We start from the raw sequence: 14,203 nt of genomic DNA on the forward strand, positions 1-14,203 counted from the left end.
ATTTTTTCCTCTTACATAAGAGCTTAGAAAATGAAGGGGTATTTAAAAAACCTGTTTAGTTGTACCCACCACCATGTGATCACACAGCTAACAGGTTTCCCCCTGACAGCTGTGTCTTTTATGGGTTTACTACAGTAATTGCAGATTTATTTTATTTTTTACTTCGCTATCTCTGAAAACTGGTGTAAGGTATATGCTCACATTTTTCTTAACTGGCGCATTCATCCAAACTTCTTTCCTAGCTGCCACCTTTTCTTCTCTCAGCTATCAATACTATGTGAGTTAAACACAGATCAGAAAGCAGTCAGAAGAAGAGGAGATTGGAGAAAAGCTCCATAAAGTTACTTGTCAAATGATAACTTACACCTATTTCTAGAAGCAATTTTGCAAAGAGAAACTGAAATCTGCAGCTGTGAGGAAAACCCCTTTTATATGATTTTCTTCTGTAGTGCAGTCTGATACTTTATAGCACCAGATTAAGAATTTTTAAATATTTAGTCCCTCCAACAAGCTGTGGGCTGGCAGTATTTATACTGAGGTAGTTTAGCTTCCCAAAATCCCATCTAATTCTGAGCATATTACTTAAGGTGGTGATGTTTTTTTTTTTAAATTTGATTTTTTTTTTACCTGAGAATGACATGCTCAAAAGACATGCACAACTGGCATCTGGGGAAATGGCAGTTAGGAGATATTACTATGGCAGGTGAATGCCATATTATTGGTACAGGTTTCTTCAGGCTGTAGCTTTTGGAAGTCACCAATCTTGAGCTGCAGTTTGCATTAGAGTGATTTTCTAAATATTTCTGTCATGATATCATGGATTTTTTGTTCAGTAAATACTTAGGAATTCAGCTCTCTTTGTCAGCCAAAAATTCTGGATTTGTACCTTTTATTCTTAAAATGAACAGTCGTTCAGTTTAGACTAAACTGATATTAAAGCTTTTTTTTATGATGTCAAGTGCTGTGCTTATTCCCATGTCATAGAAGGCCTCGATTTAACCAAATTTCAAAGGTTAAACAGGAAAATTAGGTTTACCTATGAACTTTGATATTAGATCAGTATATAGTCAACATGTATATAAACCTGGCTTACCCCTTACACAGCACATTAGCAATAGCAAATAACAAAATGACAAGAAAAGGGTGATTTGCCATACAGCTACAAGCTTTGGACAAAATATTTAGCAAGCAATTTTGTACAGTATAAATAAAATTAGAATTCTAACTTGTAGCTGGGTTGGTCTTTTGAATGAAACATTCTATAAGCGGTTTTGTTGCAGAGGCTGGTCAACCAGAGTGTCTTATGAAACATACAGGGATTCCACTTTTATATTTACTTTTCAATCTGCCTCTAGTATTTCGCACATATGCTTGGAACAATACAGTACTATTAAACCATTCACATATTTCCTTGTCCAGATGCCAGGAAGCTGTCAACGTTCTACGTAGCCCAGCTTTTAGGAAAATATCTATTGAATTTTGCTGCGTCCAGAACAGCTTGAACATATTGTAAAGGCAAAGATGTCCTCATTTTGCATACTTATTAGAATAGTCCCAACCTGCACTGCTTCTGGAAAAATAGAAAAGTGCCAAGCATGGGAAATTTAAACTAGAATAGTCCCAACCTGCACTGCTTCTGTAAAAATAGAAAAGTGCCAAGCATGGGAAATTTAAATTCACCATCCTGAGTGCTGTTGGGAGGAAAAGTCCCGCGTTTATTGCCAACCTAGGAATGATTTCCTTCAGTTGTCACACCCAGTACTGACTACCTGGCTGTCCATTTCCACCAGCTCCATTGCCCCTGTGCCCCCCAACATCACAAAGGGGGATACCTCCTTCTGGTTCAGTTGGACGAAATGTTTGCCGATCGGTAGCTCCATTCTCAGTCTTGGCAGAAGTGGCTGCTTTTTGGACATGGTGTTTTCCCATTTTTTTTCTCCGTACAAAATAGGCTAAAATAAGGAGTCCAAGTAAAATAAGAAGTAATACTATACAAATAGGTAGTATGATGTTATACATATGAGTATTCATAAAACCAAGCAATGTGCCTTCCTTAGCTGGGTTTGGTGATATGGATGCATTTACACTTGTTATATTTAGGAAGACATCTTGGGCAGTGCTTGTACTTAGGTCTTCTGACACCCAAAAGTCTTGTGTCACAGTGCTAGTATTGTTCTTGGAAATGTCTAGGTATGTGGTAGGTACAATGGCTGGTATAGCTGAAGAAGTTGTGACAAGATCTAAATTGTTGGCTGTAGTCAAACCAGTAGTAGAAGGAAATGTTGTTGTGGTTGGGATCTCTGTGGTTGACTCACTAGTCGTAGGTTCTATAAGAATAGTTGAACCAACATTTGGAGATTGCTTGTTTGTGGTAGTAATGCTTGTGGATGTCAAAGTTGTTGTAGATGCCACTAAATTTGTAGTAGTGTCTATATTTCCAGCTTTCTTGAGTAGGGTAGCGCTATAGAAGTGGGAGGAGTTGTAAGGTACAGTACTAAACCTTACAGTAACATTTGCTGGAGGTACTTGACTAGCACTGAGTACCAAATGAAGTCTATCCCCTCTCATGCCTGTTCCACTCTGCTCATCTTCTCGTAGCTCCACTCCTATAACTCCATTTTCTAGCTCTTGCTGTGAGAATACATTAGTGCTGGTTGCTTCTCCTCTGCCACCTTCAAAAGGAAATCGTACCACCTTTCCTTCTCTTGGATGATGGACAACTTTGAACTGAGGGACACTTTTTGTGAGTGTACCCAATTCACTTGCATCAACAACATCTGGGCCCAGTCTAATGGTACAGCCTCGTGGCCATTGTTGTTTGTTTCCGATCTTCACCATTGGAGAAATCTCTATGGTTACTTTTCCAACAGCTTCTTCACCCTCATTTGAAATTGCAAGGTATTCAAACTGATCTTGGCTGGATAAGAAACTGGTAAATGTATAAGATACTTCATTTTTATTTACCTGTTCCTCATTAAACTCTGTTACTGGTACCTGGCCAACTTCTACATCACCATAACTTGGCTCCCTTGTGATTTTATAGATAAATGTTTCTGTAGTTTTTCCTGGTATTTGTTGCATTTGTGTCTTTGTAATCTTGGTGCTGGCAGATGCCTGTTTAACTTCTAAATTAGCCTGAAATACCGGGAGTACTTTTACGGGTAGTTTTTCTATAAGCATGTGTTGTCCAGTGGAAATGTTGAATATGATTTCACCTGAAACCGCAGTGAGGTTAGCCAAAAGGACAAGTGTTGAACTGGCAAGGTCGTGTTGAGTAAATTTTGACAATGGAATAGACTGGTTCCCACCTGTTGCAACTGATATGCCTAAGGGGGCTTCCACTATGGAGTACATGATATTATTAGAAGAAACCAAAGCATTATCTACAGATATGTAATCTGGAGTAAGAGAAACATTTGAGCCCACTGCTAGGTATAATTTAGATTTCGGTGGAAGCATAATGTCAGGTACCATGGGTAGACTAGTAAATGTAATGTTAAAAGACTCTGTAACTGTCCAGATGGTTTCCTTATGATTAAGATCATGGTAAGACTGGAATTTGGGTTGTGGTTGAGCCTTGAACTTAAAACTGTCATTAAAACTGCCTACTTTAGTATTGGTGTATATCAAGGATCCATTTTCCAGATGTGACTGTAAGAAATAAGGAGTCTGTGGGCTGAGTATGGCACCATGTACAGAGAGATGACCCTCTGAAGGAAAATCAGTAACAAAGAAAACCACGTCATGAGTAAGTCTTGAGATACTTTGGTTTGCTAAGAGGTTGGAGGCATCAAGGGAGTTGGAAGTGATGGGGCAAGAACCACCTTGCACGATGTCAAGACCTGGAAAAACAAAAACATATATTAAAGCCTTCTATTTTTTTTTTTAAGCAAATATTTAAACAAGAATTTCCACCTGGACATGACCTGAATCAGTATTGCTATGTAGATTTCTTTGAAGTAATCTAGAAAAGCTTTATTAGACTTAGCATCCAGTTGTAATGGAAATATCTAGATCACAGTCTTGATTATTAAAATCATAGATAAGAGGCATCATTTAGGTCTTCTGTGCTATATACAGTGCCTTGCGAAAGTACTCGGCCCCCTTGAACTTTGTGACCTTTTGCCACATTTCAGGCTTCAAACATAAAGATATAAAACTGTAATTTTTTGTGAAGAATCAACAACAAGTGGGACACAATCATGAAGTGGAACGAAATTTATTAGATATTTCAAACTTTGTTAACAAATAAAAAAATGAAAAATTGGGCGTGCAAAATTATTCAGCCCCTTTACTTTCAGTGCAGCAAACTCTCTCCAGAAGTTCAGTGAGGATCTCTGAATGATCCAATGTTGACCTAAATGACTAATGATGATAAATAGAATCCACCTGTGTGTAATCAAGTCTCCGTATACATGCACCTGCACTGTGATAGTCTCAGAGGTCCGTTTAAAGCGCAGAGAGCATCATGAAGAACAAAGAACACACCAGGCAGGTCCGAGATACTGTTGTGGAGAAGTTTAAAGCCGGATTTGGATACAAAAAGATTTTCCAAGCTTTAACCACTTCAATACCGAGTCATTGTAAAATGACGTCGGCAACATGGCTTTAGCGATCCGGGCCGCCGTCATATGACGGCGCCCGGATCTCCCCGCTACTGCGCGCCCCCGGGGGTGCGCAGCGTGGCGATCGGGGGTGAGGCTCGTCCCTCGGACTGAGCCCAACCCCGATCAGGGTAAACAGCCAATAAAATTGGCTGTTTACCACATGATCGGCTGTGTCAATCACAGCCGATCACATGAGCGGCTCCAGCGCGAGCGATCGGGGACGAGGCTCGTCCCTCGGACAGAGCCCATCCCCGATCTAGGTAAAGAGCCAATGAAATTGGCTCTTTACCACGTGACCGGCTGTGTCCAATCACAGCCGGTCACAAATGTCATCAGAGAACACGGTAACTAGCTGTCACACAGGATCAGTGTGTGAGGAGGAGATTGTGGTAACAGCTAGTTACCAAGTACAGTGCACCCCAACCACACTGATTCCCCCCCCCCAATAAAAAGCACCTGTCACTAGCCCATCAAAGTACCCGAGTACCTGTCACCAGCCCATCAGGTACTCTGATGACAGGTACTCGGGTACTCTGATGGGCTGATGACAGGTACTCTGATGGGCTGATGACAGGTACTCTGATAGGCTGATGACAGGTACTCGGGTACTCTGATGACAGGTACTCGGGTACTCTGATGACAGGTACTCGGGTACTCTGATGACAGGTACTTGGGTACTCTGATGACGGGTACTCGGGTACTCTGATGACGGGTACTCGGGTACTCTGATGACAGGTACTCGGGTACTCTGATGACAGGTACTCTGGTACTTTGAGTACCCGTCACCGGAGTACCCAAGTACCCGTCATCGGAGTACCCGAGTACCTGTCACCTACCCATCAGAGTACCCGAGTACCTGTCACCTACCCATCAGAGTACCCGAGTACCTTCCACCTGCTCATCAGAGTACCTGACACCTGAAGTACCCGAGTACTTGCCACCTGCTCATCAGTACCCATCACTACTCATCAGTACCTATCACCTATCAGTATCAGTACTGATCATCCGTACCCATCAGTACAGTATCAGTATCACCTATCAGTATCAGTACTACTCATCAGTACCTATCACCTGCCTGTCACCTGCCCATAAGAGTACCCGGGTACCTGTCACCTGCCTATCGGAGTACTCGAGTACCTGCCACTTGCTCATCAGTACCAGAGTACCTGTCACCTGCCCAGCAAAGTACCCGAGTACCTGTAACCCTTCATACAGCCACCATGTCTAAGTCCAAAAAGGTTTATATACGTCCTCCGTTTAAACCTAAATACCGGTGTTATGGCAGCAGATAGCTGCCATAACCCTAGTATTTTTTTAAACGGTGGACGGTTGGCTTTCCGATAAGGGTGGTCCCAGCGGCGGATTCGCCGCAGGATCACCCTTCCGGGGTGGCGGAAGAGGTGCCCCCCCCCCCCGCCGCATTCTGGTCCTTTTCCCCGCTTACCGGACCCGCCGGAAGCGGGGAAAACGATCCGGTCCCAGATCCTCACAGACAGGATGTCGAGTGAGGGCAAGCTTGCCCTCACTCGACTCTATGGTCTTGGAGGACCGGAGCTACGGCAAACGTCGTTGCCTAGCAACCAGTTTAAAGGTCCCTTTTTTTTTTTTCATTTTATTTATTTTTTATTTTATTTTTTTTTTTATTTTTTCTATCTTTTAGTGTACTTGTGAGATCTGAGGACTTTTTGACCCCAGATCTCACAAAAAAGAGGTCCTGTCGTGCCTTTTTCTATTACAAGTAATGTTTACATTTCTTGTAATAGAAATAAAAATGATCAATTTTTTTTTTTTTTTTAAAAACAGTGTAAAAATAAAAAATAATAAATAAAATAAATAGTAAAAAAAAAAAAAAAAAAATTAAAGCGCCCTGTCCCTGCGAGCTCGCGCACAGAAACGAACGCATACGGAAACCCCGCCCACATATGTAAACAGTGTTCAAACTACACATGTGAGGTATCGTCGTGATCGTTAGAGCAAGAGCAATAATTTGAGCCCTAGACCTCCTCTGTAACTCTAAGATAGCAACCTGTAGAATTTTTTAAAATGTCACCTATGGGGATTTTTAAGTACCAAAGTTTGTCACCATTCTGTGAGCGTGCGCAATTTTGAAGCATGACATGTTGGGTATCTATTTACTCGGCGTAACATTATCTTTCACATTATGGAAAACAATTGGGCTAACTTTACTGGTTTCTTATTTTTTAGTTCAAAAAAGTGTATTTTTTCCCAAAAAATTGTGTTTGGAAGACCGCTGCGCAAATACGGTGTGATAAAAAATATTGCAATAATCTCCATTTTATTCTCTAGGGTCTCTGCTAAAAAAAATATATATAATGTTTTGGGGTTCTAAGTAGTTTTCTAGCAAAAACAACGGATTTTAGCTTGTAAACACCAAATGTCAAAAATAGGCCTAGGCAAGTGGCTAGGATGCATGATGATGCTCCTTGGATGTTGGGCCCCTCTATATGGCTAGGCTGTGAAAAAGTCTCACACATGTGGTATTGCCATACTCAGGAGGAGTGGCAGAATGTATTTTGGGGTGTCATTTTTGCTATGTACATGTTATGTGTTAGGAATATCCTATAAATTGACAACTTTGTGTAAAAAAAAAAAGTTTTTATTTTTTTCCCACATTTTCCAAAAACTTGTGGAAAAAAATGACATGTTCAAAGGACCCATAATGCCTCATAGAATATACGTTGGAGTGTTTGCTTTCCAAAATGGGGTCATTTTGTGGACTTTTCCATTGTATTGGTGCTCTAGGGCCTTGAAAAGTGTGATAGGTAGTAAGAAAGTTTTATGTGTATTTATGCTCCTAAAACGCCTTATGGTGCTACTTGGACGTGGAGTCTCTTTTTGTGGCCAGGCTGTGTAAAAGTCTCACACATGTGGTATCACCATACTCAGAAGGAGTAGCAGAATGAATTTTGGGGTGTAATTTTTGCTGTGTACATGCTATGTGTTAGAAATAGCATATAAATTGACAACGTTTTGGGAAAAAAAAAGAAAAAAAAATTTTTCTTCATTTTTCCAAGAATTGTGGGAAAAAATTATAACTTCAAAAAACTCACCATGCCTCTTACTAAATACCTTGGACTGTCTACTTTACAAAAAGGGGTCATTTGGGGGGTATTTGTACTGTCCTGACATTTCAGGGCCTCAAGAAAGGAGATAGGCCATCAGTACATCTGGTGTGATCAATTTTCAGTAATTGGTACCATAGCTTCTAGACTCAATAACTTTCACACAGACTAAATAATATACACTAATTTGGGTTAATTTTACCAGAGATATGTAGCAGTATAAATTCTGGCCCAAATGTATGAAGAAAAATTATTTTTTTGCAAAATTTTATAATAGAAACTAAAAAAAAGTGTTTTTTTTGCAAAATTTTTGCTCTTTTTTTTGCTTATATCACGAAAAAAAAAAACCCCAGTTGTGATCAAATACCACCAAAAGAAAGCTCTATTTGTGTGAAAAAAATGATAAAAGTTTTGTTTGGTTACAGTGTAGCATGACAGCAATTGTCATTCAAAGTGTGAGAGTGCTGAAAGCTGAAAATTGGTCTGGGCAGGAAGGGGGTCTAACTGCTCTGTATGGAAGCGGTTAAACATCCCAAGGAGCACTGTGCAAGTGATAATATTGAAATGGAAGGAGTATCAGACCACTGCAAATCTACGAAGACCTGGCCGTCCCTCTAAAATTTCAGCTCATACAAGGAGAAGACTGATCAGAGATGCAGCCAAGAGGCCCATGATCACTCTGGATGAACTGCAGAGATCTGCAGCTGAGGTGGGAGACTCTGTCCATAGGACAACAATCAGTCGTATACTGCACAAATCTGGCCTTTATGGAAGAGTGGCAAGAAGAAAGCCATTTCTTAAAGATATCCATAAAAAGTGTAGTTTAAAATTTGCCACAAGCCACCTGGGAGACACCCCAAACATGTGGAAGAAGGTGCTCTGGTCAGATGAAACCAAAATCTAACTTTTTGGCAACAATGCAAAACGTTAGGTTTGGCATAAAAGCAACACAGCTCATCACCTTGAACACACCATCCCCACTGTCAAACATGGTGGTGGCAAGCATCATGTTTTGGGCCTGCTTTTCTTCAGCAGGGACAGGGAAGATGGTTAAAATTGATGGGAAGATGGATGGAGCCAAATACAGGACCATTCTGGAAGAAAACCTGATGGAGTCTGCAAAAGACCTTAGACTGGGACAGAGATTTGTCTTCCAACAAGACAATGATCCAAAACATAAAGCAAAATCTACAATGGAATGGTTCACAAATAAACATATCCAGGTGTTAGAATGGCCAAGTCAAAGTCCAGACCTGAATCCAATCGAGAATCTGTGGAAAGAACTGAAAACTGCTGTTCACAAACGCTCTCCATCCAACCTCACTGAGCTCGAGCTGTTTTGCAAGGAGGAATGGGCAAAAATTTCAGTCTCTCGATGTGCAAAATGGATAGAGACATACCCCAAGCGACTTACAGCTGTAATCGCAGCAAAAGGTGGCGCTACAAAGTATTAACTTAAGGGGGCTGAATAATTTTGCACGCCCAATTTTTCAGTTTTTTATTTGTTAACAAAGTTTGAAATATCCAATAAATTTCGTTCCACTTCATGATTGTGTCCCACTTGTTTATTCTTCACAAAAAATTACAGTTATATATCTTTATGTTTGAAGACTGAAATGTGGCAAAAGGTCGAAGAGTTCAAGGGGGCCGAATACTTTCGCAAGGCACTGTAAATGTATAAACATTAAAAATTCACTAGTAAATTTTTCACAGGCTCTGATTTTAGAATTTCCTTCTTTTATAAGTGACACTTAGTATTATATGTGACACTTTCAAGCACTGTACAGGCAAATCAATATGTTGTGCATGGTTTGAATCACTGCGTTGGTCCTAGATAGCTCCATCTTCCACATATTCAATAGCCAGTGGACATGTCTAAGTGATAACATGGTATCCCCTTCTCCTTTGTGAAAAGACTGAAAATATATCCTAGTTACAGAATTTATTTAGAGTTACTGGATTTTTCATATCATTCCTTGTGCCTCTGTTGAGAAATACATCTTTATAAGTACTAGAAAGTATAGCGTACAGTCAGGTCCATAAATATTGGGACATGGACACAATTCTAATCTTTTTGGCTCTATACAACACCACAATGGATTTGAAATGAAACAAACAAGATGTACTTTAACTGCAGACTTTCAGCTTTAATTTGAGGGTATTTACATCCAAATCAGGTGAGCGGTGTAGGAATTACAACAGTTTGTATATGTGCCTCCCACTTTTTAAGGGACCAAAAGTAATGGGACAATTGGCAGCTCAGCTGTTCCATGGCCAGGTGTGTGTTATTCCCTCATTATCCCATTTACAAGGAGCAGATAAAAGGTCCAGACTTAATTTCAACTGTGCTATTTGCATTTGGAATCTGTTGCTCAACTCTCAATATGAGATCCAAAGAGCTGTCACTATCAGTGAAGCAAGCCATCATTAGGCTGAAAAAACAATATAAACCCATCAGAGAGATAGCAAAAACTTTAGGTGTGGCCAAATAAACTGTTTGGAACAACCTTAAAAAGAAAGAAGGCACCGGTGAGCTCAGCAACACCAAAAGACCTGGCAGACCACGGAAAACAGCTGTGGTGGATGACCAAAGAATTCTTTCCCCGGTGAAAAAAAACACCATTCACAACAGTTGGCCAGATCAGGAACACTCTCCAGGAGGTAAGTGTATGTGTGTCAAAGTCAACAATCAAGAGAAGACTTCACCAGACTGAATACAGAGGGTTCACCACAAGATGTAAACCATTGGTGAGCCTCAAAAACAGGTAGGCCAGAATAGAGTTTGCCAAACAACATCTAAAAAAAGCCTTCACAGTTCTGGAACAACATCCTATGGACAGATGAGACCAAGATCAACTTGTACCAGAGTGATGGGAAGAGAAGAGTATGGAGAAGGAAAGGAACTGCTCATGATCCAAAGCATACCACCTCATCAGGGAAGCATGATGGTGGTAGTATGATGGCATGGGCATGTATGGCTGCCAATGGAACTGGTTCTTGGTTCTCTTGTATTTATTGATGATGTGACTGCTGACGAAAGCAGCAGGATGAATTCTGAAGTGTTTCGGGCAATATTATCTGCTCATATTCAGCCAAATGCTTCAGAACTCATTGGACAGCGCTTCACAGTGCAGATAGACAATGACCGAAGCATACTGCGAAAGCAACCAAAGAGTTTTTTAAGGGAAAGAAGTGGAATGTTATGGAATGGCCAAGTCAATCATCTTACCTGAATCCGATTGAGCATGTATTTCACTTGCTGAAGACCAGTGGCGGCTGGTGCTCAAAATTTTTGGGGGGCGCAAACAGAAAAAATCGAATAGGCATTGCTTTGTTTCAAAAAACACGACAAAAAATTGTGTGACTTTGAGGTCACAAAAGGGTGAAAGGGGCCTTCAGTAATCAAAGTATAGTGTGCCCCCCTTCAATGCAGAGTTACTACAGCGTGCCCCCATTCAATGCAGAGTTACTACAGCGTGCCCCAATTCAATGCAGAGTTACTACAGCGTGCCCCCATTCAATGCAGAGTTACTACAGCATGCCCCCATTCAATGCAGAGTTACTACAGCGTGCCCCAATTCAATGCAGAGTTACTACAGCGTGCCCCCATTCAATGTAGAGTTACTACAGCATGCCCCCCACCAATGCAGTGACCAGCGTGCCCCCCACCAATGCAGTGACCAGCATGCCCCCATCAATGCAGTGACCAGCATGCCCCCATCAATGCAGTGAACAGCATGTCCCTATCAATGCAGTGACCAGCATGCCCCCATCAATGCAGTGGCCAGCATGTCCCCATCAATGCAGTGACCAGCATGTCCCCATCAATGCAGTGACCAGCATGTCCCCATCAATGCAGTGACCAGCATGCCCCCATCAATGCAGTGACCAGCATGTCCCCATCAATGCAGTGACCAGCATGTCCCCATCAATGCAGTGACCAGCATGTCCCCATCAGTGGCGGCCGGCGGCAGAGGAGACTGTGTGTAGCAGCTTTTTCACTTACCTGCTCCTGGCTGAGAGACGTCTCGCGGCTGCTCCTCCTCGCTGAGTCTGACGGCGGGCGGGAACCAGTGGCAGCCGGCGGCAGAGGAGACTGTGAGTAGCGGCTTCTTCACTTACCTGCTCCTGGCTGAGACGTCTCGCGGCTGCTCCTCCTCGCTGAGTCTGACGGCTGGCGGAAACCGGGAAGGTGAGTGCGTCAGAGTGACTTACGCACGCACCGCCCCCACGACGTCAGACGGGAGTCCTGAATGATTGGTCCAGGCTGAAGTCTGGACCAATCACAGGACTAGGAGTGTAGAAGTGGGTAGTGTCGGGGTGCATTGCTCTGCGCCCCGATGACACCCAGAACGGCTGCCAATCGGCACCTCTGCCTGGCAGCACGTGGGATGCCAAACCCCACCCCCCCCATAGACTTCAATAGGTCCGGCGCCCCTAGTGGGCTTTAAAAGGTAATTTTTTTTTCCTTGAAGATGCTGATAGATGCTGATTGGGGGGGGGCGGCACCCCCTATAGACCGACCGCCACTGCTGAAGACAAAACTGAAGGGGAAATGCCCCAAGAACAAGCAGGAACTTAAGACTGTTGCAGTAGAGGCCTGGCAGAGCATCACCAGGGATGAAACCCAGCGTCTAGTGATGTCTATGCGTTCCAGACTGTAATTGACTGCAAAGGATTTGCAACCAAGTATTAAAAAGTGAAAGTTTGAATTATGATTGTTAATCTGTCCCATTACTTTTGGCCCCTTAAAAAGTGGGAGGCACATATACAAACTGTTGTAATTCCTACACCGTTCACGTGATTTGGATGTAATACCCTCAAATTAAAGCTGAAAGTTTGCAGTTAAAGCACATCTTGTTTGTTTCATTTCAGATCCATTGTGGTGGTGTATAGAGCCAAAAAGATTAGAATTGTGTCCATGTCCCAATATTTATGGACCTGACTGTATACAAGAACAAAGTAGAGGTAGAAAGAATCCTATGTTATCCATTACTAGCCAATCAAAGTGCACCTCCAAAGGGATAAAGTTTGCTGGCATTTAAGGTATTACATTTTTTAAAGTTTACCTACGGTAACTTTATTTTCAGCCCCGTGAGCAATGTGAAAGGGAGACACTGAACCTAATTTACAAAAGGAGTAGAACATGTTTGCTTTTTGAAATTTTTACTTTGCAAAGTGAAAATAAAAAACAAAACAGGATTTTGCTTGCACATAATGACGAATGAAGTAAGTACAGCTTCATCTTATCTTCATCACATCATCTTCATCTCTAAGCATTCACTAAGTGAAAATCCCCCCCCCCCCCATCTCCTTTACATTTGGTACTTTTTTTTGTTTGGGGGGAGCGGATGCCTGATTTTGACAGGTACCCTCTCTCCTACTTCTAGCCGGATTACCGCAGAAGTTCACCCTTCCACTTTCCCCGCAGCCTTCTGGGACACATCACAGGTCCCAGAAGACTGAGTGGCCATTCACAAAGTGCAGCGCAGCTCACGCATGTACATTTGAAAGCTGGCTGTGAAGCCGCAAAGGCTTAGCTGTCAGTTTCCCTTATTCAAGATGCTGGTGCCTCGACCCAAAGCCGGTTGACGAATTGGCTCGGGTGAGGACAGCATTGATCTAGGAGCAGGTAAGTGTCCTTATGTAAAAGAGTCAGCAGTTACAGTATTTGTTTGTAACTTTTTGGGGGAGACTGGAGCTTCTCTTTAACATACAAGTCTCTTTTTGTGTCACATTATCTCTTGTTGTATAAAACAACAATATTGCTGTTTTTTTCTTCATTTCTTGAATAGTCTTGATAATTCCTTTGCTTCCTTTTGCTAACACTCCAAGTAACTACATATTGTTGTTATGGTAGTCCAGAACAGTGTTTTCTCTGGCTCTTGGTTATGCTGTAAATGATGTAGATAATATGAACAGCGTAACTAGGCCAAAAAGGTACAGTCCAGGCAAGCTTGTGCACATGAATATAATTCGCCTGCCTCGTTTCCATTTGAGCTTACAGAAGTGCGCAGCAGACTGCAGCTTCTGCACACACAGGGCCCATTAGTAGCAGACTGGCATAACAGACTACTACAGCTTAGAGGCAAGAATAAGTGGTGTGCATGGAAGTGGAAGAAGTGCTGGTTTGTTGGCTAAGCTTAGAACTAAGGTGAATAGTCCAGCTATGTCATCACTCCTTCTTGCCATTGTTCATTCACTGGATAAGAAAATGGATCTGATTCGACTGAAACTAAATGTTTGTTAGGTGATGAGGAACTGTGAAACTTGGCTAAATAACAACATGCCAAATGGAACTTTCCAAATTGATGGGATGCTATTCTTTGAAGCTAATTGTTATCATATGTCAGGAAGAACTTGGGGAGCTGGACTTTGTATTTCCATTTACAGAGGTTGGTGCACTAACTGTTCCCCGGTTGGTGATTACTGCTCTTAGAGAATAGAATATCTACTAGTGGAATGTCGGAAGCATTATTTGCTATGGGAATTTACATTAGTCTTCATTTTGAT

General features: G+C 41.9%; 1 protein-coding gene across 1 annotated transcript in view; it reads right to left on the reverse strand.

Moving 5' to 3' along the window:
* Positions 1-930: 930 nt before the first annotated feature.
* Positions 931-14,203, reverse strand: part of CSPG4 (chondroitin sulfate proteoglycan 4) — a 179,741-nt gene continuing 166,468 nt past the window's right edge. The window contains exons 10-11 of the mRNA XM_082253192.1: positions 1,626-3,842; positions 931-1,559 (exon numbers count right to left, since the gene is read on the reverse strand). Coding sequence (XP_082109318.1) covers positions 1,750-3,842 — 2,093 coding nt within the window. The 3' untranslated portion in view covers positions 931-1,559; positions 1,626-1,749. The remainder of the gene's footprint in view (positions 1,560-1,625; positions 3,843-14,203) is intronic.

This window comes from Pelophylax lessonae (assembly GCF_965119305.1).
Source record: "Pelophylax lessonae genome assembly, chromosome: 4".
Taxonomy (NCBI): Eukaryota; Metazoa; Chordata; class Amphibia; order Anura; family Ranidae; genus Pelophylax; species Pelophylax lessonae.